General features: G+C 54.1%; 1 protein-coding gene across 3 annotated transcripts; it reads left to right on the forward strand.

The window, feature by feature from the left end:
* The first annotated feature begins 1,576 nt into the window (after positions 1-1,576).
* LOC138814579 (structure-specific endonuclease subunit SLX4-like) lies at positions 1,577-21,434 on the forward strand. Of its 3 annotated transcripts, none has more exons than XM_070003585.1 (15): positions 1,577-1,662; positions 3,795-4,537; positions 6,471-6,695; positions 8,505-8,694; positions 9,429-9,641; positions 11,513-11,712; positions 11,807-12,123; positions 13,077-13,254; positions 13,597-13,685; positions 14,366-14,512; positions 15,067-15,233; positions 16,117-18,335; positions 19,119-19,215; positions 19,538-19,963; positions 20,335-21,434. In XM_070003585.1, exons 2-15 carry the CDS (start codon positions 4,183-4,185, stop codon positions 20,672-20,674), a joined length of 5,163 nt encoding a protein of 1,720 aa, XP_069859686.1. In that variant the 5' UTR covers positions 1,577-1,662; positions 3,795-4,182; the 3' UTR covers positions 20,675-21,434. The 3 variants fall into 3 exon arrangements, with proteins under 3 accessions (XP_069859686.1, XP_069859689.1, XP_069859688.1); XM_070003587.1 differs by lacking the exon at positions 1,577-1,662 and adding an exon at positions 2,204-2,287; XM_070003588.1 differs by lacking the exon at positions 9,429-9,641.
* Positions 21,435-23,599: the final 2,165 nt, after the last annotated feature.

Below are 23,599 nucleotides of genomic sequence, written 5' to 3' on the forward strand. Positions count from 1 at the left end.
TTGTGGTATCTATACACAATGGAATATTATGCAGCCATTAGAAATGACAAAATAGCCGGGCGCTGGTGGCTCACGCCTGTAATCCCAGCTACTCAGGAGGCTGAGATCTGAGGATCGCAGTTCAAAGCCAGCCCGGGCAGGAAAGACCGTGAGACTCCTATCTCCAATAAACCACCAGAAAACCGGAAGTGGCGCTGTAGCTCAAGTGGTAGAGCGCTCGCCTTGAGCTGAAGAGCTGAGGGACAGTGCCCAGGCCCAGAGTTCAAGCCCCACGACCGACAAAAAAAAAAAAAAAAAAAAAAAAGACATGAGAAAATAATGGCATTTGCAGGGAAATGGATGGAGCTAGAAGGAATCATGTTGAGCGAGGTAAGCCAAGAACGAAGAGACAAACGGTACATGGTCTCCCTGATAAGTGGATGCTAAATCAAAAATGTTAGGTGATACGACAAAACTAACAGGACTTAAGAAACAAAGAACTCCCACTCATCTGGTCGAACCACTACTAAATATCCCCATGCTGCTGATCACATGTATGGTGTATAACATGTGAGCACCGTTATATATTACAGACTGTGATAGACAATCTGCTCCAGGAAAGTTAGAATGAACTTGTGACTTTCAATGAGCATCATTATTCCACAATACTGTGAAATTCGGGAAATTATGTAATCACTTAATCACAATCAAAAAAAAAAAAAAAACCTCGGGGAAGGGAGGGAGGGAGGGGATGGTAGGGGGAAAACAATGGAGGGGGTAACAATGTTCACGAGGAAGTGTACTCATTACCTCACTCATGTAACTGTAACCCTCTGTATAGTATCTTTACAATTAAAAAAAAAAAAGCCTGTTGTTCTTTTTCCCATCGACGTGGGGCATTAGCTTTGGTGAGGGGGTGCAGAGGGGCTGCCACGGCGGCACGTCCCGGGATCCACAAGCGGCCAGATCCAGCGCTACCCAGGACTTCCCTCAGCCCGCGGGCGCCACTGCCGGGAGCGGCTGAGGAGCGACCCCCGAGCGGGTCGGCTCCACTCGCCGGTCCGCGGGAAGCAGACGCGGCCTGACCGGGGGTCCGAGGCCGGCGGGCGCAGCGCGCGGGAAGGGCTGGGGCCTGGCGCTCGGGCCGGGCGGCCGCGGGGCCGCGGCGGGGCCTCGGCGGGCCCACACGGGCCCGGGGCCGCCGGACGCGCACGCGCACACCGCAGACGTCTTCACGGACCCCGGGGTCGCGACCCCGGGCCCTCACGCCCGGCGAACGCCGCGCCGGCCCGGCCCTGCCAGGCCGCTCGCTCCCCACAGGCTCGGGGGGCCCCGCGAGGGCGGCCGGCTCCCCTCCCGCACCCCCGCCCCGAGTCCCGCCACACTGACCAGTCTTCGAACCGCGCGCGTCCGGACACACAGCCAGCCAGACGCCGCTTCCGCCCGGCCCCGCCCCGCGGCGTCCGGAAACGCTCGCCGCGGCGCGCCCGCAAAGCACGACGGGAAAGCGGTTAAGCCTCTGCTTTCCCCTCTCCCCCCCTCCCCCTGGCGCCTGGTCCCCGACTGCCGCGGGCGCGAGCGCTCTGCGCCTGCGCACCTGCCATTTCCCTCGCTCAGGCGGCGGACGGACGGCGCAGGCGCAGGCGCGAGGCTCTCCGTTGAGACGAAACCGCGGCGCCGGAGGTAGGAGGAGTCGGACTTCGGGCTGCGATCCGCGCCCTGGAGGCGAGGGCTGTCACCCCGGGTCGGCCTCGTTCTCCCGGGGCGGCGGAGCCTTGCTCCCCCGCCTCCTGTCTCGACCCCCTGGCCTGGGCCCCCCGCAGTCGGGCGGCGCCGCGCTGGGCGGCCCGGGGCCCGGGCCCGTCGGGGGCGGTGGGGCCCTGGTCACGGCCCGCCCCGCGGCCGGTGGGGCCCGCCCCGCGATCGGGGTCTTCGGGCCGTCGGGGCCGTTCCCCCTCGGCGGGTGGTGGGGTTGGGGAGGCGGGAGCGGCCGCCCCGCCCCCCCATTCATTCTCGGGGCGCCCGCGGGCCGAGGCGGAGGCGGCCGGGGTCCCGGTCCCCGCGCCGCCCGGTGGCTGGCGGCCTGGAGGCATCCGTTATCGTGGTCCGCAGCGGAGACGCGAGCACTCCAGTGGCCTGTGGAACCTGCGTGCCAAACGGGCCTGCCGTGCCGGGCCCCGCAGCCCCGCGCCTCCCGCCCCCGCCCCCCTCCGATGTCACGCTCTTCGAAGTTCATGAATTCAACAGATGGTTGTTGAGCACTTACTCGTCCAGCTCTCCATTATCGAAGGAGAACACCAAGGAAAATGTAATAGATCCGGACGTTGTGCCCTCCTAAAGTGTTGACTTAGCTGGAGACAGAGAAGTTGATGAATAAAAATATAAGCGCTGGGGGGCTGGGAAGGTGGCTCAGTGGTAGAGCGCTGGCCTAGCATGCATGAAGCCCTGGGTTCGATTCCTCAGCACCACATACTCAGAAAAAGATGGAAGTGGCGCTGTGGCTCAAGTGGTAGGGTGCCTGCCTTGAGCAAACAGTGCTCAGGCCCTGAATTCAAGCCCCAGGACTGGCAAACACACACACACATACACACACACACACGTTCGCTGGTAGGCTAGAACCACACTGCCTCAGTTTTTTATTTTCTGCCCTGCCACTTCAAAAACTGTGAATTGAGCCAGTTCTTCATCCTGCTTGTTTCTGGTCCTGTAAAGAACAGATGATGAGTAGATTGTATTGTATAGGATTGTTTTAAGGATGAAATGAACTTAACAGTAATTGGAATCATGTCTGGCACACACAGCATACAATAAATGTTATGTATTATGTATGATTATAACCCATGAAAACCACACGGGATGAGAGAGAACAAAGGGGAGTGGAGAGGACCCACTTAAAAGATTCGCAAGGCCACCACTCCTGCAAAACTAGCTACTCAGGGGGCTGAGATCTGAGGATTGTAGTTCAAAGCCAGCCTGGGCAAGAAAGTCCGTAAGACTCTTTATCTTCCAATAAACTACTCCAAAAAAGCCAGAAGTGGCTGGGAAGGTGGCTCAGTGGTAGAGTGCTTGCCTTGCATGCACCACGTAAGCAGAAAAAGCTGAAAGTGGCGCTGTGGCACAAGGGACAGCGCCCAGGCCCAGAGTTCAGGCCCCACGACAAGCAAAAAAAGAAAGAAAAAGCCAAGTAAAAGGAAAGAAAAGATTAGAGGAAGCTTCTGAAAGAAGGGCCAGCCAATACAAAGCAGAATCTAGGTTAGTGTATCTGTCCAGTTTTGAAAAACTAAATAAGTAATCATATTTCCTGGGCAGTGGGGACTGCATTACTATATTTGATATGAGGAACTTTTTGCCATTGGATCATTGTGGTTTTTTTTTTCCTCCAAATCCGAACATTGCATATATACTTCACTATAGTCATCAGTACCTGAGAAGATGGAGAAAAGTGGCATATCAATCATTGTGGCCCTTTTCTGCTGATAAATCTTTTAGCTGGGGGTGGTGTTAGGCCCGAGTAAGGAGATAGGGTCCCTAAACTTGATGGTCATCCTGCTTCTGTGACAGCTTGCCTTCATGGAGTTTGTTTTCCAGCTTTCAGTAAAAACCACTCTCCCATGATGTACGTTATTTTTCTGCCTGTTGGCAGGTGTCTGTTGTCTGGTAGGTCCGTGTTAACCAAGTGGTGCCACACACTTGATAGAATTGTTACTCTGGAGACTTGCCCTATCTCACATGCTCTTTTACCTTCCTGGGGGGGGGGGGAATAGCATAAATTAGCAATTGTCTAGTTATACTTTGATGCTTTTAATTTTCTACAGATGTGAAGTTGAATGAACCCACGTCCTTTATGAGAAATGGAGATTTGGGAGAATCATCTGAATGCCACGTTCATACATATTGTAGCTCAGAGGCAGCTGTTGGACAACAAGATACTCTTCAGCTATGAACCTGTAACAGAGGGAGGCTTTAAACCTATTATTTAACTGTGGGTCCAATTTGCAGAAAGATATTTAAATAATTACAGAGAGGAACACAATATTTTAGCTCAGCTGTGCGCACTTCAGTGGCTGGGTGAGAAGCAGGGGGAGGTCAGGAGGGGGAAGCTCAGCTCGGTTAAGCACAGGTTTGGTTTCTTGGCTGTGGATATGCTCCAAGATTGGCCCTCGCTCTCCTAAAGATCAATCTGAGGGCCTTAAAACTGGTCAGATGATGGATGAGTCTGATGATGATTTTAAAGAACTCTGTGCCAGCTTTTTCCAAAGGGTAAAAAAAAATGGAACTAAAGAAGTATTTGCAGAAAAGAAACCACAAAAGACCTCAAACAGCACTCAGATAAGAAACAAACTGAAAAAGACCAAACAACCTGCTACGAAGAAGACCTTTCAAGGCATTGTGGAGAAGAAACCTCCTCCACACAGCCAGGCCACTAGGACTGAACAGCAAGGAGCAATCAAGTCACAAGAAAGCGAACCCACTCCCGCCGTGAACGGAGAAGATGATGTGCTTGCTCCTGCTCCAGACTTTCCTGTGCTCTCGGAAAAGGCACAGAACATCTGGACAGGTAACCAAGCTAGAGTTATTCCAGACCTTTCCAGAGGACATGAGAAGTGATTTTTTTTTTTTTGGGGGGGGGGTCCAGTCGTGGAGCCTGACCTCTGGGCCTGGGTGCTGTCCCTCAGCTCTTCAGCTCAGGGCTAGCGCTCTACCACTTGAACCACAGTGACTTCCAGCTTTTTGCTTATGTGGGGCTGAGGAATCGAACCCAGGGCCTCATGCATGCAAGGCAAGCGCTCTACCACTGAGCCACCTTCCCAGCCCTATGAGAAGTGATTTGTAATGTTTTGAAACAGGATCAGAAAACCTTGAAAAGCCAGGCACTAGTAGCTCAGGCCTGTAATCCTAGCTACTCAGTAGGCTGAGATCTGAGGCTCACGGTTTGAAGCCAGCCTGGACAGGAAAGTGAGACTCTTGTCTCCCAATAAAATACTCAGAAAAATCCAGAAGCAGTGTTGTAGTTCAAGTCTAGTCTTGAGCAAAAGCAGCTCAGGACAATGCCCAGGCCCTGAGATCAAGCTCCAGGACCAGCACACACACACAAAAAAACTGTGTTGCAACTGTAGCTAGTACTCCTTAGCTGTGAGTCCTAGATCTGAGGATTCAACCAACCTCAGGTGGAAAACACTTGAGAAAAACTTACCTGTGTAAGTAACAAGTGCTCCCTTTATTCCCTAAGCAATACAGGATAACTGCTAGTTACGTAGTGTTGTAGCTATTCTGTGAAAGGAGAGGTGATGTAAAGAACGTGGAAGGATACGCACAGGTTATATGCAGGTAATACACTGTATATTATCAGAGAGGCTTGTGCAGACTTTGACACTGGCAGGGGCTTCTGCAAGTGTCCAGGGTCGCATGGATGCAGGGAGCGGTGGAGAAGAGGATGGGGTGGGCTTGACCGCAGCTGTAGACCTGACAGAGAAGGGCGGACGAGGCCTTGTGCCAAGATAACTATTGACAAAAAACCAGCAGCCAAGAACTGGAACTAGCTTGCCCACTCCTGTTGCAAATATCAGTCATGGAAAACATAACCCCTTTGTGAATTTTCTTTATGATTATATTTAGAGCCTTTAGTTGGTTGAGAATTTCCTAAGAATAGTTGCATGATGTACTTGACAGGATTACATGCCACTTTTCATATTTTCTTGAAATCCTTCCAAAGTAGCCAATTTGATTAGGCTGCTAAGAAGGCTGTTGAAGGGTGTGCAGAGATCTTTTATTCTTTTTTTCCGTGGGTGTGGGTGTGGGTGTGGGTGTGTAAAGCTTAGCTTTCCTGCCCAGCTACTCTTGGCATATCACGCCATAGATCTGTCACACACAGCTGAGCACCATCCTTGCATGTCAAACATACCACAAGAGTTTGGGCTCCTGAGTTTGGTTTAGATCTTCCTCCTCTTCACTTCCTGCTCTGAGGGAACACTTTTTCCTGGTCAGGGCTGTAGCTCCTCCGGAGCCACTGCTGGCCCTCACGCTGCCCTTGATCCGCCCGTATGTACTGCGGGGTGGACACCCAGCTTCAGAGACCTCAGGACCTCCACTGAAGGCCATCTGTGGATCCCAGGTGATAGAACTGAGCTAGAACGAGATAAACATTTGTCATGAATATTTCTGCCATACTACCTTCATTGAGATGTTTTTCACATTCCTAAAATGCCCTCTGAAAGTATACTTTAGTACATTCAGAGTTGTGCAACCGCAGCCTCACTTTAGAACATTTTTTATCACCCCAAAAGAACCCCCAAACTGCTCAGCACTCACTCCCCCGTCCCCAGTCATTGATTTCCAACAAGACATCGGTCCTGCTACTGCTTGCAAGTCAAGTCAAGCCTAAATGCATTGGCAAAGAACCCCTTGGAGGCTTGAGGCTCACTTACGTCTGGGGGAAAGTCTTTTCTTTGTCCAGAGAGAACAGCTGCTGCAAATACTTTCCTCCTTGCCAGAGAGTGCTCCTGATGGTGACTCCCAGCCTGCCGCATCCTGTTTGACAGCAGCCAGGCCAGGTCCATCCAGATGCCGCGCCGCGGAGCTGGCTGTCCAGCGGATGCAACAGTTTAAGAGAGTAGACCCTGAGCGTTTGAGTCATGCTTCCGAAGAGAACATCCTTGGGGCTGCCCTAGAAGAAGAAGGCCCAGAGAGCCCTTACAAGGAGGTGGTGGCAGGAAACGGTATGGCAAGCATGTTCTGTCTTCTAGTTCTGGAGGAGGTGAGGCAGAAGGAGCCAGAGTTCATTCCTGCTGTGGACGGGGCTGCTGTGCGGCACCTCCCTTCCCTGCTGCACCGGATGTGGCCCCATAATAAAGGCGCCGCGTGAGCTACCCCTCAGCTTGCTTGATAGGATGCCCTTTCCTCCTTTTTTTTCCCCTTTTGTTAGAAAAATTTGCCTTAAAGGAAAAGTTTTTAAAAACTAATGAGTCGGGGCTGGGAAGGTAGCTCAGTGGTAGAACGCTTGCCTTGCATGCATGAGGCCCTGGGTTCGATTCCTCAGCACCACATAAGCAAAAAGAAAAAAGCCAGAAGTGGCACTGTGGCTCAAGTGGTAGAGCGCTAGCCTTGAGCTGAAGAGCTGAGGGACAGCGCACAGGCCCAGAGTTCAGGCCCCACGACCGGAACCAAAACAAACAAACAACTGAGTCACCTGTAGCTTTCTTTCAGATGTAACAGATACCTACACACACACAAATCTTTTTCCTTTTACTTTCTCAGATCTTGTCTTGTGATTATGAACTGGGCAGCAATCTGGGCCAAAATGGTTTAGAATGCTCCACGTATTTTTTTGTGTTTCTACAAACATGCCTTTTTTTTTTCTGCATCAACTGAAAAAGCTAGATATCATGAGATTTCACCCTCAGACGCTCCTACATCGCCACAATTCTATCATTACGCCTAATTCATAACATTGCCTGAGGGCTGGGAAGGTGGCTCAGTGGTAGAGTCCTTGCCTTGCATGCCTGAGGCCCTGGGTTCAATTCCTCAGCACCACATAAGCAAAAAAAAGAAAAAAGAAAAAAAGCCGGAAGTGGCGCTGTGGCTCAAGTGGTAGAGTGCTAGCCTTGAGCTGAAGAGCTAAGGGACAGCGCCCAGGCCCAGAGTTCAGGCCCCATGACTGGACCCAAAACAAACAAACAAACAAACATTGCCTGATGTCTACTTTATATTCCCCCTTCCCCAGTTGTCCAGGAATTCAAGGATATCTTTTGTGGGCTTTATCTGAACAAGTTTAGGATAAGCTCACATGCTGCACTTTGCTGCAGCTCATATAGTCTCCTTTTTAGTTTTTTTTATTTTTTAGCCCACAGCTTCGAGTCGTTTCTTAAAGTTAAGACTTGTAGAACAGTCCCTTGCTTTTTTTTTTTTTTTTTTTTTTCTTTTTCCTTCTTTACACTCAAGCGGGTCACTGTACCCTGCCATTGTGCTTCCCCTGTAACTGGAGTGACAAACACATACCACTGTTTCCAGACACTGGCTCCCATGGAGTCTCACAGACTTTTTTTTTTTTTCCTCTGGTCATGGGGCTTGAACTCTGGGCCTGGGTGCTACCCCTCAGCTCTTCAGCTCAAGGCTAACACTCTACCACTTGAGCCACAGCACCACTTCCAGCTTTTTCTGCTTATATGGTGCTAAGGAATCGAACCCAGGGCCTCATGCATGGGAGGTGAGCACTCTACCACTGAGCCACCTTCCCAGCTCAAGTCACTTAATTCCATGGGCCAGCCTTGAAATGCAACTCTGTCTCTGCCTCCCAAGTTAGCATTCCAGGCTTACGCCACTGCAACTGGTTCTGAAATTACCCTTTAATAAGCTTCCTAGGCAACCCGTGTGTACTGAAACTTGGGAAGAGGTATTCTCAGAGCTCACAGTGCCCACTCCTCACTTGGCAACACCTCCGACACCAGTGCTGCCAGGCTGTGTCCACGCCACAGAGCTCTGGGGGTGCCTCCAGGCCGTACTCATGGATCTTGAATGCTTCTCTGCAGGGTTTGAGCCCAGACTCCCTGCCACAGACAGCGACGCTGCGGTGGCCTTGGCCCTGCAGCAGGAGCTTGGAAGGGAAGGCACCACCGTGTTTGACGACGGCCTGGAGGAGAAGGGGTTGTTCTTCTGCCAAATGTGCCACAAGAACCTCTCGACGATGACCGTGACCCGCAGGGAGCAGCATGTGAACAGGTAGGGGCACCGTTGAGGGCACCCCCGCCGGACAATACCACACAGGTGAGGATGCCCTTGCTATCATCACACATAGCTCTGCTGAGATGTCATTGTAAAACTGACATATGTATGTCACCCACTTCAAGTGCACAATTCATTGGTAGCTGTTTTGACACTGACAAAGTTGTGCAACCATTGCCACTACCAGTTCTGGATTTTTTTGTCATCTCCCCAAAAAGAAACCTCCCCACTTTGGCAGTCTTTCATACTGTTGCTTCTCACTCCTGAAAAAAGTCTGTCACTCTGGATTTGCCAATTGTGGATGCATCGCTTCAGTGGAATCATAGTAGTGTCTTCCACTTACAGACTCTTCACGGTTCATCCATGTGGCATATATGGGTTTCATTCATTTTTTGCAGCTGAGTAACAGCCCATTGTATGGCTAGAACATTTGTTTATCCTCTTTGGTGGACATTTAGTTCTATCTTTTGTGTTTTGTTGATTACAGCTGCTGTGGACATAAGTTTTATATACTTGAACAAGTGTTTTTAGTTCTTTGGGGCCATACTTGGGAGTATCTGGCTACCGCTGCTAACACATACCTAGTTTGGCATCCAGGGCTGCCGCAGGAGACACGTAGACTGTGAGGAGATTGGTTCTGGGCCCTGCTAAGCCCCTGTTGGTGTGGGACCGGCATGCACTGCGGTCCACACTGCTGGGGAGCGGCTCCTGTATGTGCTGACTTCCTCCAGGTGCTTGGATGAGGCTGAAGGGATACAGAAGTCTTCTGCACCCCAGATCCCAGAATGCCCCATTTGTGGCAAACCATTCCTCAGCCCCAAGAGCAGAGCCAGTCACCTGAAGCAGTGCGCAGTGAGGATGGAGGTGGGGCCGCAGCTCCTGCTGCAGGCTGTGCGGCTGCAGGCAGCCGAGCCCAGGGCGGGCAGCAACCCCCCTGCTCCCAGGTAAGACGAGGCAAATGCAGCGCTTGCGCTCAAATTATACTTTTTGGAAAAGCTTACTGTCATGTTGGAGGGTCCTCATGGGTCCTGGAAATTACACATTTGGGGAGGAAATCAAGTCCAGTCTTGAAGGGGTTGAGGGAGAGGAGTCTGCGTGTGCATGAGGATGGTTGCTAAAGGACCCTTTGGTGTTTTCGAGTTCCTAAAGATGTTGCTGGTCCCACGATCTGACAATTTTCCTGGCTGGATCTGGCATTTGCTTTAGCCTCCATTTCCAACTTAGTTTGATTTTCATAATGTTAGTGTCAGATTATTCTGCAGAGTTCAAAGAGTTGACTAAACAGAACCAGAGTTGAGCTTATTTATGTTGTAATTTACATGAATGAATGCATGCATATTAAAATAAAGAATCTTCTAGCTGGGACACAGGTGCCTGGCATGCATACCCCAGGCACAAGAGTCAGCCTTGCCCACAGGCTCCCTCCTGCCGAGGACACTGAGTGAGCAGAGCTTTACAGGGAACAAAGGCCCAGGCCTTTCTATGTTTGGGAATTCTTTGCAGTTAGCAAGAGTGAAGGGAAAGTTAAAAGTGGTGGCTGCTTTTCCTGGCAACTGCCTTGCACATGGCTCAGGGTCTCTGGGCTGGGCCACAGCTGAGATCACAGAGGACACAGGTTTCTCCTAGCCCTGGAACCTTCTATATTTAGCATATCCACATGAGTGTCCTGGGACTGGAAGCCTTGAAGCCTTACAACAGACTATCCAAGCCAGTTGCTTGCCTCTCAGATTAAATATGTCTACCTTAAAAATGCCTCTAAGTAATGAAACTAGATGTATGTGGATCCTTCTAGAAGGCTGGTTAGTAGAAAGCTACAGAAACTGAGCACCCCCAAGGGGACCTTGTACCTCCCTCTGCTAAGCCACGCCCAGGCATTTCAGCTTCCAAAAGCAGGCATGGGCGGGCCTAAAGGCCTCCTCCACCGAGTCCCTCACATAGCTCCCTGAGCCCAGGCTCTGCCCCCACGAAGGCAGGGTGCCGGCCCCTGGGCCGCTTCTTTCCCGCTTGGTGGCTGTGGTTAGTATGCAGGTTCTCAGAAACCTGGGTTTGAGTTACGGCTTGCTTAGATCTGAGGCCTCGCCTGAGAAAGTCTGGACTTCCCATTCCAGGGAAGAGCATGAGATTTTGCAAAACAGAGGGTGGAAACTCCTGCGGTGCAGGAAATCTGAGTCTGTGCTCACAGCTACTTCCCACCGCACCCTCCTGTTTCACTGCGGCTCATGCAGGTAGCAGGGGTCCTCTCCAGCCAGAGAGAGACTCCTTCCTGCCAAACTCCCTGGAGTCAGGGGTGCTGCACCTCAGCTCCCAGAGCAGCTGGACAGAGGCACTTCCATGGGGTCTGCAGGAGGCGAGGGCCCCCCACCCCCGCGTGGCCAGTGTGGCCAGGGCTGCCTCTGAGTGCATCTGATTTTAGTAACAGAATCTGCTGGATATCCAGGGAGCCAACTTAAGAGTTATAGAGCAGTGGCTTCACCAGAATCTTTGGCTGTGTAGATACCAATGACAGCTTTGTCCATCTGCCAAAAACAGCCCAGACCCTCCAGTCAGGACCGTGCTGAGAACCTCTGGCCCAGGACTGAATGGGCTCATGTGGAATAGAATCAGCACAGTGAAAGTCTAAGGTGGTGATGGCTTCTGGGCCAGAGATGTGGCTCAAATGGTAGCAGTCTATGCAAGCGCAAGGCCCGGAGTTGAGCCTGGTACCAATACCAGAAAGAGGATGGCAGTGTGTGAGGGACACCTTGATCCCTTCCCTCTCCGCTCCGAGGAAAACAGGCAGGACTCGGCACAAGCCCTCACTTTCTCTGCTTTTTAGCTTCGACTACACCGGAGGTCTGAAACGGAAAAGAGCCACAAACAAGGAGCCACAGAAGAGGCAGAAGGTGAAGCCAGAGCCTCTATCTGAAGACATGCTGATGGCCATGGCTCTATCCCGGTCTGAGATGGAGCAGAGTCCCGCCGTGCCTGCACTCACCCTGGAAAGTGCTTTTTCAGAGCAGATAAGGCTAGGAGCAGGTATGTGTGACTGCCTGGCTGAGAGCTAATGCTGGCGGCTACCAGGATGGTAAACAGATCCACTGCTGACTGAGTCCCTTCTGTTTATCTTTAGAGAAGAAGAGTCGTAAGAAGAGAGTCCTGCTGTCCCCACCACAGTTGTTAGTCCAGGACTCTGAGACCACAGGGAGACAGATCGAGGATCGCGTGGCCCAGCTCCTGGCAGAAGAGTTGGAACTGACCAGCACACCACTGCTTCCTGCCAGCAGGATCCTCAAGGAAGAGTGGGAGAAGGCAGGCTGGTGCCTGCAGCTTCCTGAAGGAAAGCAGAACTTTCTGTGGGAGGGCAGCGCCCTGACCCGAGGCTGGGCTGCAGAGTCCTTCTACACGGACGGCCTGATGCCCCTCATTGTGCCTCAGCAGCCTGCCGGGGTGAGCCTGCCCCCCGCCCCGGTGCACATGTGGAAAGCAGAGAGTCCAAGAGGTAGAGGAGGAAGTCAGAGGGACACTGGCTGTAGATCATTTCTTTTTGGAGGAACCAAATGGCTCTCCTGGTTAAGAAAAGGGAGGATTTGGGGCTGGGAAGGTGGCTCCATGGTAGAGTGTTTGCTTTGAATGCCTGAGGCCCTGGGTTCGATTCCTCGGCACCACATAAGCAGAAAAAGCCGGAAGTGGTGCTGTGGCTCAAGTGGTAGAGCGCTAGTCTTGAGCTGAAGAGCTGAGGGACAGCGCCCAGGCCTAGAGTTCAGGACCCATAACTGGCAAAAAAAAAAAAAAAAAAAAAAAAGAAAAGGGAGGATTTGGGCTCCTGAAATTTAGCGTTTGGAGAGTTTGTTTAAAATACAGAGTCCAGGGGTTGGGAATGTGGCTTAGTGGTAGAGTGCTTCTCTAGCATGGATGAAGCCCTGGGTTTGATTCCTCAGTACCACAGAAAAAGCCAGAAATGGTGCTGTGGCTCAAGTGGTAGAGTGCTAGCCTTGAGCAAAAGAAACTCAGGGACAGTGCTCAGCCTCTGAGTTCAAGCCCAGAACTGGCAAAAATAAATAAATTGAAATTAATTAAATATAGAGTCCAGGCTCTATCCCCTGGATGCAGTAAAATCTGAGCTGGGGCCCTGGACCTGCATTCTAAATGCGTGCACCAGACATCCCTGCTCCAGCACTGAGCCAGTGCTCAGCTGCCTGCAGCCATACGGATGGCACCAGGGGCAGTGGGCTCTCAGGGGCTCTTCCAACTTTCAGGTAAGCTTGCACAGACCTGGAGGCACAGGCAGGCTCGGGCCGTGATGGAAGCCTGCTGACACAGTGGAGGGGAAGCTCCTGGGGCTGCCGCTGCGTGTGTGTTCATCACAGTGACCGCTCATCTTGGTTTCCCACCGCCTTCAGGAGCCTGAACTTGAGCTGGTGCTATCTGAACAGCCACCTGCCCTCCAAAGCAGTCCTGCTGTCAGTCCTGGCTGTCAACCACCGTCGGCCAGCCAGAGGGAGCACCAGGCGCTCCAGGACCTCATGGACTTGGCCAAGGAGGGGCTGAGCGCCAGCCCATTACCCATCAGCTCAGAAGGTGAGACTGGGGGATGTCGAGGCTCACCCACCAGTTCCCAGGCAGGCTGGACCCCCGCCGTGTGCCCGGGTGAAGGCAGCACACAGAGAACACAGGCTCGGGTTCTTTTGTTTCCTCGAAGTGAATATGATGTAGACACTTAGGTCTGTCACAATTTCCTTAAACTTTAACCAAAGACAGCCTAGTTTTGTCTGTCTTCCTGGGGGAGCTTAAGTGGTCAGAGGAGCCTGCATGAAATGAAGATGCCCTTGGGTCCAGCGAGGCCTGCCTTCCATGTGGTCTGCTTGGCAAACGACGGCTTCCAGGCCTGACATCGTTTTAATGTGGAAATCCTTCTCTCAGGTTTGGATGTGATGCCCAGCCAACTTCCCCTGACTGGGTTTGTCCTGTCTCCCGAGGAGAAGCCCCTGGAGAGGAGCAGCCTCGCCTCGGTAAGGACGGGGCATGTGTGCCGCAAGCCAGCCTGTCAGCTCTGCCCTGGCTTTGTGGTCTTACTACGGGTGCTCGTGCCCCACGATCTCTGCTTTCCATAGGGTGGACATATCCTGATAACCCCAGAATAGAGCAGCTGAGAGCCCATTCCCTTCATCTGTCCCCTTGTCAGGCTAGAAAAGAATGCTGTCCTCCTGCCTTTGGACACTGTGGATACCTCAACAGCTGAGCCCCATCGCCAGCTTCGTCCTGGGGGTCCAGAGGGATCTTAGATTGCCTGTTTCACTGAGGCACTCGCTTGGGACTTACTGGGCCCTTGTGCGCAGGTGTCTTGAACTGGTCTCAACCAGCAGTTCAGTATCCTGTGTTGGAGATGGAAACTTTATAGAGTTCTGGGTGTCATCCATGAGGACCAGTGTCAGCCCAGCACCAACCTGGTGATGTCCCTCCCGTGGCCTCAGAGTGGCAGGTCCCTGAGCAGCTCCAGCTCAGGGTGTGGGTTTATTCTGGATGGCCAAGGGCCTTAACATAACCCAGGGGCGGGGACCCCCCACCACCTGGTGGACACTTTGTGGAGTGCAAACGAGCACCAAGGCTCTTGGCCCTCCCCAGCGCCCTCAGGGCCAGGTAGAAGCAGCGATGGAGGAAGCTCACTGCGCTGTCCTCTGCCTCACTGCAGCACTCCCTCCGCTTGCTGGTCTCTGACTTTGGCACCATGGTCAATAACCCACACCTGAGCGATGTCCAGTTCCAGACAGACAGCGGGGACACGCTTTATGCCCACAAGTTTGTTCTTTACGCCCGATGTCCGCTGCTCATTCAGTATGTAAGTACTCAGGTTAGCAGCAAGCTAGCGCCTCCCTCGGTCGCACACCTGCCTGGCCTTCCCACCTCCTCCATCTCACCCACTATGCTCTGCTTCAGTGAGAAGTGGGAGGTAAGAAATGGCCTAAAGGTTGGGAAATGTCCTATTTTCAGTTCCTTTAAATAAAAACCCTTTCTTGCCCCCAGAATTGTTTCTTTTCTCCCCCATTTGCATCATTATGAATTTTCACTATTGATCTCTAAGGTTTAGTGTCTCCTCCAATGTGTTGACTTACAAGAATTCAGTAAACAGTAATGTTTTTGTCAGAAGGTTCTAGAGCCCAGGATACATCTATCAGGTGAAAACCAAGCAGTTCCTTGAACATCCACTTCACTATGACTTTGAAAATGAAGGTCCAGCCTGCGGAATTCTGGGCAAGAAGTGTCACACGTGTCACCCACTCTTCCTGGGGTCCGGTGCTCTCTGAGGCCAGAAACTTCACGGGCGCCCCTCAATCACTGTCCACACCAGCAACAGCTGTCCATCAGTACGCCTCTGCATTTTGTTGTACTTAGGTAAACCGTGAAGGCTTCTCTGCTGTGGAGGACGGGGATCAAACCCAGCGTGTCCTGCTGAGCAGCGTGAGGGCCGAAGCAGTCTGCGCATTCCTGCAGTATCTCTATGCCGCAGACCTAGACCTGCCTTCCCACCTGGCTCCCGACCTGCACACTCTGGCCCTCAGGTTGAGATGATTAACTCTGTGTGCTCCACAGTGTTTGAGTGTCAGGGACAGGGGCTGGCAGGCCATCAAAAAGACTTCCCAGCAGGGCTCTGGCAGCTCACACCTATAAACCAGCTACTCGGGAGGTTGAGATCTGAGGGTCATAGTTTAAAGCCAGCCTTGACAGACAAATCCATGAGACTCTTCAGTGATCCAACAAAAAGCTGGAAATGAAGGTTTAGTTCAAGTGGGTAGAGTGCTAACCTTGAACAAAGAAGCTAAGGGAGAGCTCCCAGCCTGGCAAGCCCCAGTGCAAACACATTAGAAGAAGAAAAAACAGAGCCCTCCAGTCTTGTTTATATCTTTTAACCCCAAGTTTATGGCCAGCAGCCCCCCTGCATCGAGCGTTGCAGTTGAAGTCAGTGGAGCACTGGCTGAAAGGCCTCTCTGGCATGTTATGACTGGCGCATGGCCTCAGTACCCCACATAGCACACCTCCTCGATGGTCCCCACGAGGTCGGGATAGTAGCAGCAGGGCTCAAGGGGAGGGGGAGGGTGTCTGGGGCAAAGGCCCATTCATCCCAGGCAGCACTGCCCTCAGGTGCTTTTCTGGGGGTCTAAAATGCACCGACTAGCTGGCAGCCCTGCCTGTCTGGAGGGCCTGCCAGGGGAAGTCAGCCCCTGCTATCACTGCTCTGCCAACTCCTGGGATGTACAGAAAGTCCGACCCCCTTTTATGTTTGCAGCTGTGGAGGCCTCGCATTCAGAAAGCCTGGGTGTAGGAGAGTGGAGGAAGGCCACAGTGAGGTGCACCTGTTCCTCATGCAGGCTGCTCTGGCCACTGGCCCCAGTGCCCAGAGAAGCCTCTGTGCAGAGCACTGGTAACCCAGTTTTCCTGTTGCAGGTTTGGTGTGAGTGACCTTGCTTATCTGTGTGAACAAGTGCCAGTTGTGACAGACATGGAGTGTGAACAACAGGAGAAGGAAGATGAGAATTGTGAAAGCAGAGCAGAGAATTTCCAAGAACTCTTGAGGTCAGTGTGGGGAGATGAAGAGGAGGAAGCAGAGACTTTGTTGAAATTTGAGGGCCACAAAGAAGACAGAGAAGAAGTGAATGAAGCAGAAATGGAAGAAATTTATGAATTTGCAGCGACTCAACGGAAGTTGCTCCAAGAGGAAAAAGCAAGAGACAAAGACAGGGACGAGGGTCAGCTCGGGGAGGACGGTCACGGCACAAAGCCTGCCCAGCGAGGAGGCCAGGGAGACGAAAAGCTGGAAAAGCCAGAACAAGCGGAGTCAGTTTGGCCAGAAAAAGCTGAGACTCCAGCCAGCTGGGAAAATTCAAAACACCCCCTTCTGCTCCAGGACCAGTGCTCAGACCAAGTAGAGAAGGCAGAGACCCAGGAGCAGGAGGCAACGATGGAGATGTCTGGACGCGCCAGCTCCTGCAGCCCTTCTGCGGGCTGCCGGGCAGGGAGTAAAGATGGCTCCCCCGTGCACCCAATCACGGTCCATGATTATGAGCGACTCCTTGCGTCAACTCAAGATGAATTCTTTGAACTGTCCCCAACACCAAGCAGTCACAATGAGCACAACGACACGGTCGAGGAGTCAGGGACAGACACAGTCTGTCCCCCGACCCCTCAGCAACCCCTGTGCAGCGGCCTCAAACAGTCCCCTGGGAGTGGACGTCCCAGCGAGTCCCAGCCTCACCTTCGCCACATCGGCAACACGCCCCTGCCAGCGCCCCACTCGCACAGTGGCGTTTCCAAGATGGCTTCCCCAAGATCAGCCTCTCCAGTTAAACCGTCAAAGCGCAAGAGGGATAATAGCTACCTTACAGTACTTAAGGAGCCAGGCCACCAGAGAGGCAAAAGACCGAGTTCCACACTGAAAGGCAAAAACAAGAGCATTCACATTTCCCCAGAAAATCCTCAGCCCATTGACCTGACCCAGTCAAAGTGTGACCACTTGAGCTCCAGGCCCCAGAGTCCCCCATCCCATGTGAACAAAGAGGATGAAGTCATCCTGTTGCTGGATTCAGATGAAGAGCTGGAGCTTGAACACACGAAAACCAAGTCAGTTTCTAACGACCCCCCAGGAGGGAATGTCCTAGAAGTCAGCCTCAAGTCCTCCGAGCTGTTTCCAGCCATTGATGTGGACGCAGATCAGGAAGACTCTCCGAGCCCACTGGGGAGAGGAGTCGGGCTGCAGCCAGAGGAAGGGGACAGTCAGCCAGACCGGCAGGTCACGGTGGGTGGCAGAGGTTCACCTGAGCTGTTCTGTGACCAGGACAGCAGCCCTGAGGAGGACGCCACCACAGACACGTCGTGGCTGGTGCCTGCCACCCCCCTGGCCGGCAGAAGCCGTGACTGCTCATCACAGACCCAAATCACAAGCCTCAGGATGAGGCCCTCAGCAGACAGGAAGGCTCGGCGCCTGTCCAAGACCTCCACAAAACACAGGCCTGGGCCAGAAACAGCACAGTTTTCGGTCACCAGGCCCCATGTGTCACCCGTCAGCTGCCCCTACTCTAGGCGCCACAGGCTCTCTTTGCTGGCACCAAGTCCTGCCACAAGAAGCTGCCCCGATTTCACTCGGCAGTACCAGAAACATTCTCCACCGGGGCTGGGCCTGCCAAATGAGATTGCCGTGAGTGAAGTGGTAGAAGTTGGAGACAGTGAAGATGAGGAAGAGGTGGTGGTGGCCTCCCATCCGGCTGACAGCAGCCCCCTTCAGGACAGTGACCCCCCAGTTCCCGCAGGTAACTACTCTTGGCACGTTGAGCCTCTTTCACCAATTCCAATTGACCACCTGAACCTGGAGCGGACGGGCCCTCTGAGCACCAGCAGTCCCCGAAGTCAGACCCAGGAGGCCCTGGACAGTGGTGGCCGCCTCTCCCCAGGATTCCCAGATACCAGCCTGAGCCGGGGAAGCGTGGCCGCCCAGGGAGCACTGCCAGCGCGGCCCCCACGGGCCAGCACACCAGGAAGCAGCAGGCTGAGCTTCCTGAACCCAGCTCTGTGGGACGACTGGGATGAGGAAGAGAACTCTCCAGAGGCTCCTTTTGCAGCACAGACACCAAATGCCCCAACTCAGAAACCAGCAAGGCCAGAGACACCAAGTAAGTGGCCTGGGAAGGGCCTTATGTTTTACACTGACTTCGCGAATGGGTCTGGAGCTGGGTAAAAGCAATGCCAAAGGCCTTGCTCACCTGGACAAGACTCTCCCACTGCCTTCCAGACCCTTCTCCACAGCACAGGAGACTCAGATAGCTACCAACATCTATTTCATAGCCAGTCAGTCAGCTTTTCCTCAGCCTGCCTGGTCTCCATCTAAATGTTCACCTGGACACTTGTTAAAAAAAAAAAAAATCTGGGCCTTGGCTGGCAATGCAGCTTAGTGGTAGAATGCTTGCCTAGAATGCATGAAGCCCTGGGTTCGATTCCTCAGTACCACATACACAGCTGCGGCTCAAGTGGTAGAGCGCTAACCTTGAGCTGAAGAGCTCAGGGACAGCGCCCAGGCCAGAGTTCAGCCCCACGACTGACCAAAAAAAAAAAAAAAAAAATGTCTGGAGCAGCACCCTGAGATGAAGCCCTCACCTGAGCCCTGGGATCAGGCAAGCCCGAGCAACCGCAGCGCCTCCCGTCCCCACCCCCACTCTGGCCCCTGTGCCCCGCCACGCGAGTATATGGTTTTGACTGACACACCCATGACGGCACCCCTTCCTGTGCTCACTGGTCATTCTCCATCTTACTTGGAGAAGTTGCCTGCCCTGATCTACCCATTGCTGGCTGGAGTCTTTCAATGCTGTATTTCTCTTGGTGACACTTCCAGGACTGGAAGTAGTGACAAGCCCGTCTCCCTCATGCTGAGACCTGTGCTTCTTGTGCTTACCCCAAAGGTGCTGATCAGAAGAACCTGCCCCCCAAAGTGCCCATAACTCCCATGCCACAGTACTCCATCATGGAGACCCCGGTGCTGAAGAAGGAACTGGACAGGTGGGTGTCTTTCAGCGCTTTCTAATACTTGGTCTTTTCCATCCTGTGCATAATTGGGCCTGGAAAGCCTGGAGTCAGAAGGTCCCGTGCGTGGCCCTGCAGTGGGCTGTGTGTGGGAGGGAGGTCCTACAGTCTGTCTCTAGGGAGCATGTGGCTGGGGCAGGGACCCGCCTGGCTTTCTGCATTTTGTTGCCAGGTTATTTGATCCCACGAAGCCAACCCGTTTCCACTGGGAAACGGGTCTCCATGCTCTCCCCTGGGGTGGAAGTGGGACTGTAGCCACACAGTGTTTAAGTGAACACTGCTCTGTTTCTCTGTGCAGATTTGGAGTCCGCCCATTGCCCAAACGCCAGATGGTTCTAAAACTAAAGGAGATTTTCCAATATACGCACCAGACCCTGGAGTCAGACTCTGAGGATGAGATCCAGCCCTCCCAGGTGCCCCCCGAGGTGCCTTCCAGCCAGACCCTCACCACTGACACCGACAAGCCTTCGAGCGCCAGAGGCCACACCCAGCTCACGGCATCCCTGAGTCCTGGGACCCAAAGGTCCAAGGGGCCTACGAAGACCAGGGGCCCCCAACCTTGTGTGCTGCAGCCCGGTGAAAGCATCCCACTCCTGAGCAGGTCACCAGCCCGTGGGCCACCTCCAGCCTCTCCAGGTCCTGCCGGTGACACCCAGTTCCTAGGCTCCCAGGAGTCAGTGGCCACCTCCGTGGACAGCAGTGACAGCTCCTTTAGCTCACAAAGGTAACCAGATGGAGGCCACAGGTCAGCACCACTCGATATCCTCTGAGCAGCGGGGCTGAGAGGGGGTCAGCCCAAGTCCAGGAGCCCAGTGATTTCTAGGCTTGAGCTGTTAGAAACCCAGGTGATTTAGAAAGCCCTTTCCCTCCCTGCAGCAGGCCCTGTCCCACCCTGGCTCTCCAGCTGAGGAGGAACTCCAGCCAGCCAGCTGCAGAGCCTGGGGGCCCAGCTGCCCGCAGGGCACGCTGAGGAGCATCTTGCGACCTGGGGGTTGGCCCTGCCATGTGCCAGGTTCCACCGGGCCATAAAAGCTCCCTCTGTCAAACCTGCCCTTAGTCCAAGGGGTATCACAAAATGTCATCTGTTCTTTCCAGTTCTTCCTGCGAATTCGGAGCAACCCTTGAGTCTGCAGGGGAAGGGGAGGAGCTGAGCGCGTCGCAGGCAGCCATCCAGACAGCAGACATGGAGGCGGCACTGCGCCGCTACGTCCGCTCTAGGCCGGACCTGTACCAGAAGGTGCTGAAGTACCAGCCCCTGGAGCTGGCAGAGCTTCAGGCGGAGCTGAAGCGGGATGGCATCCACATAGCCACAACCAAGCTGCTGGACATCCTGGACACCCAGTGCATCACCTTCACCACCGCTGCAGCCCGGAAGGAGAAGCTCAAGAAGAGAGGGCAGCAGCGCATGGGCAGGAAGAGAAAGGAGCGGAACTAACAGGCCCCCATCCCCCCACTCCGATCCGCTCCAGTCCACGGGCCGTCTGTGAGAGCCTTGGAGCCCGCGGGGGTCAGGCCGCCACAGGCATGTCACCCTCAAACATCAGCCTGGGCCTGGACAACAGACGTGCCTGCACCCTTCCCTCTGCTCTCCACAGCGGGGCCATTCTTCCCACGGCCTGTAGGGTCTGACCCTCCCTCAGTCGCACAGCGTGTCTCCCCCTAGCCCAGCAGTCTCCCCCCATGTGTTCACGAGGTCTGACTGCTCCCCATCTGTCAGGGTCGCTAGGCCCAAAGCACAACTGTCCCAGAGTGCACCGAGGTGGACGTCAGGTCCAGCTGCCTGCCCGGCTCGGTGGCACTCAGGCTAATCTCAGCCACCACTAGCAGACCAGGCGGGCGCGCCTCTCACAGCCACACCCAGGTGCTGCGCCTCCTGGTGTCCCTCCCAGACACCTGTCATCACCAGCAGTCTCCAGATGGGACAGGGGACCAGGGCTCAAGTCTGAAACCCCCCCAACAGACATGGTGAGTGGCTGCGGGTTCCACCCACCTGTGTTAAAGCTGCGGCCCAGAAGCAGTATGGAACACACAGAAGGTTGGGCCTCCTCATCCTGCGTATGACCTCATCTTAAATACAGTGCAGTTGGTTTTTTATGATGTGCAATAAAACAAAGGCGGCTTTATAGCAATGTAGATACGTGTTCCAGTAAAGTCACTAGTGATGCGGGCCACGAGTTCGATGGCTGCTGACTCTCCATTTCTCTCTGTTCATTTCTCATGTGCGTCCCCTGTCCCCGTCCCCTGTCCCCACGCCAGGTGACCCTGCGAGAGGCACTGAGCCCGACCCCCACTGCTCAACAGTGTCACCAGCACAGGCGGGCCCCTCCAGATCCAGTGGGATCCCTTTTTTCTGATATTTATAAATTCCCCACATACAAAGTTATGGATATGGCAGATGGTCCAGGCGGCCTGCAGGAGGCGCACATGTGTGCCAACTTTCCCCAGACCCTGAGCCCTCTGCCATGCGGCAGGTGCGGCTTGTCCAGGACAGCACCAGCTCCTTCCACAGAAGCTGCTCAGCAGGCTGCAGAGCTGCCTCTGGGCACCTGCAGCAAGGCTGGAGAAGCCAAGTGGGCCCAGGGCTGCTCCGCGGATGAGGCGGGAGGAGGAGCTCCCTTCCAGAAGCTGGAACCACACCCTGCAGCAGAACTGGTGTTCGTAGGACACAACCTGATCCTCCACACCTCACTGTGACTTGACCAGCCCTCTGGCCTGTCTACTTCCTGTGTGCGGCCCAGCCCTGGCTACGGCCTGGCCTTGTCCCATGGAAACAGCCAAAAGAGAAACACAAGCTTAGCTTGGGCAAGGAGCCACCGGCCCAGCCAAGGGAGTAAAGGCCTGGACACTGGGGTCTGTACCTGACGCCACACTGACTGCACCGCTGGACAGAAAGCCGAGAGTGAGAGCTACTCTTCACATGCATGCGCGCATGCACACACCACACACATTACCACCACCACACACACCAGGAGAACGGCCCGCCTACTTCAGCCTGCTCAGTGAAAATACAGATCAGGCCCGAGGACACTCCTCTGATATAGGGATGGGAGGCGGGTGGGTCTGGAAGGTTGCATGGAAGAGGCTTGGCATCTGTCCGTGGGAACCGGTGAGCCTCTCTGGCCTGTTGCAGATCACAGACTCATTGGACCCCTGTGGTTTTCAACATCCTGTGGGCGCCTGGTTTCAGACACCGTTGCACCCCACAGCTGAGGCTCCGCCTGCCAGGAGCCTCACCAGGCTTCTTGAGGGGCCACTGTCTGTCCCACCAGCACCCAACAAGTTTTGGGGTACTTGGAAAGCACAGCTGGACGGGAGGGCGACAACGGCTCCTGAAATAGCGTTTCTGACACTGGGCTGTTTAAACCCACAGGTTTCTTTGCTCCCCACTCCATTTTTAAGACAGGATCTCACTACATCGCCCAGGCTGGCCTGGCACTTGCAATACAGAACAGACTGGCCTCAAACTGAAAATCCTCCTGGCCCAGTCTCCCGAGTGCTGAGGTGACAGGCAGGCCCCAAACAGCATCTCCAGTGGGCTACCTGAGGTTCCCCCACATCCATCATGCGGGAGGAGGGTTGACAGCAATCCCACGTGGAGTCCCACAGCTCTCTGAACTCCCCGGTCTCCCGCTCTTCAACCGGACTCCCCTTTGCTTGCTGGGGAAAGTTCACACCCCAGGCACCCCTTGTTCCTTGACTCCTACCTCCCCCAGCGACCATGTCGTGAGGTGCTCCCTAGCACTGAAAGGTGCTCCACACACTGGCTTTGTCGTGACTTTTCTGTGTTGTTCTGTCTGGACATGTTCTCATCCCTCACAACCCCCTTCCCTGTCAGTGCAGACACCTGCTGAGCCCCCCCAACACCCCCAGATACAGTGACTTCCTGACTGCTGTAAATAGCCACATTCTACCGTTTCAGGACTCAGGGGACCTGTCTTCAGGTGATGTGGAGTCACAGGAAGTCACTGCGGGGCGAGCTGGGCTAGAGGGTGTAAATTCAGTCCACACGCTGAATTAATCGGATGCTCACTTGGTTCCCCTGCCCGCCCACCTAAAAGCGACCCTCTGCAGATGGTGCCTGTCTTCCTTGGTCACGGGGAGGTGGCAGGTCTGCAGCTTTGGCACTGCACCACGTTCTCCTGAGCATCAGGTCTGAAGGGATGCTCAGTCCCAGAACCAAGACCCCAATGTGGCTCCCCCCTGACACTTGGGGTGATGACAAAGCCAGAGACAAGCCCAAGGAAACTCAGCTCATTGATCTGTCTGGGAGGTGGTTGGCTTTTGAAATCAGACAGGAAGGAAGGTTGAGGTGGAGGCCGTACAGGAAGAGGTGAGGAGCGGGAGCTGCACTGACAGCGGG

Source organism: Dipodomys merriami, unplaced genomic scaffold (assembly GCF_024711535.1).
Source record: "Dipodomys merriami isolate MVZ:Mamm:240054 unplaced genomic scaffold, mDipMer1.0.p SCAF_60, whole genome shotgun sequence".
Lineage (NCBI taxonomy): Eukaryota > Metazoa > Chordata > Mammalia > Rodentia > Heteromyidae > Dipodomys > Dipodomys merriami.

What these genes read in the sequence shown, in the direction of transcription:
- LOC138814579 (XM_070003585.1), top strand. Translation starts at nt 4,183, where the DNA reads ATGATGGATGAGTCTGATGATGATTTTAAAGAACTCTGTGCCAGCTTT. An exon ending in AGAGGAGCAGCCTCGCCTCG is followed by an intron (nt 13,686 to 14,365) that starts GTAAGGACGGGG and finishes GCCTCACTGCAG; the next exon opens with CACTCCCTCCGCTTGCTGGT. An exon ending in CTGAAGAAGGAACTGGACAG is followed by an intron (nt 19,216 to 19,537) that starts GTGGGTGTCTTT and finishes TTCTCTGTGCAG; the next exon opens with ATTTGGAGTCCGCCCATTGC.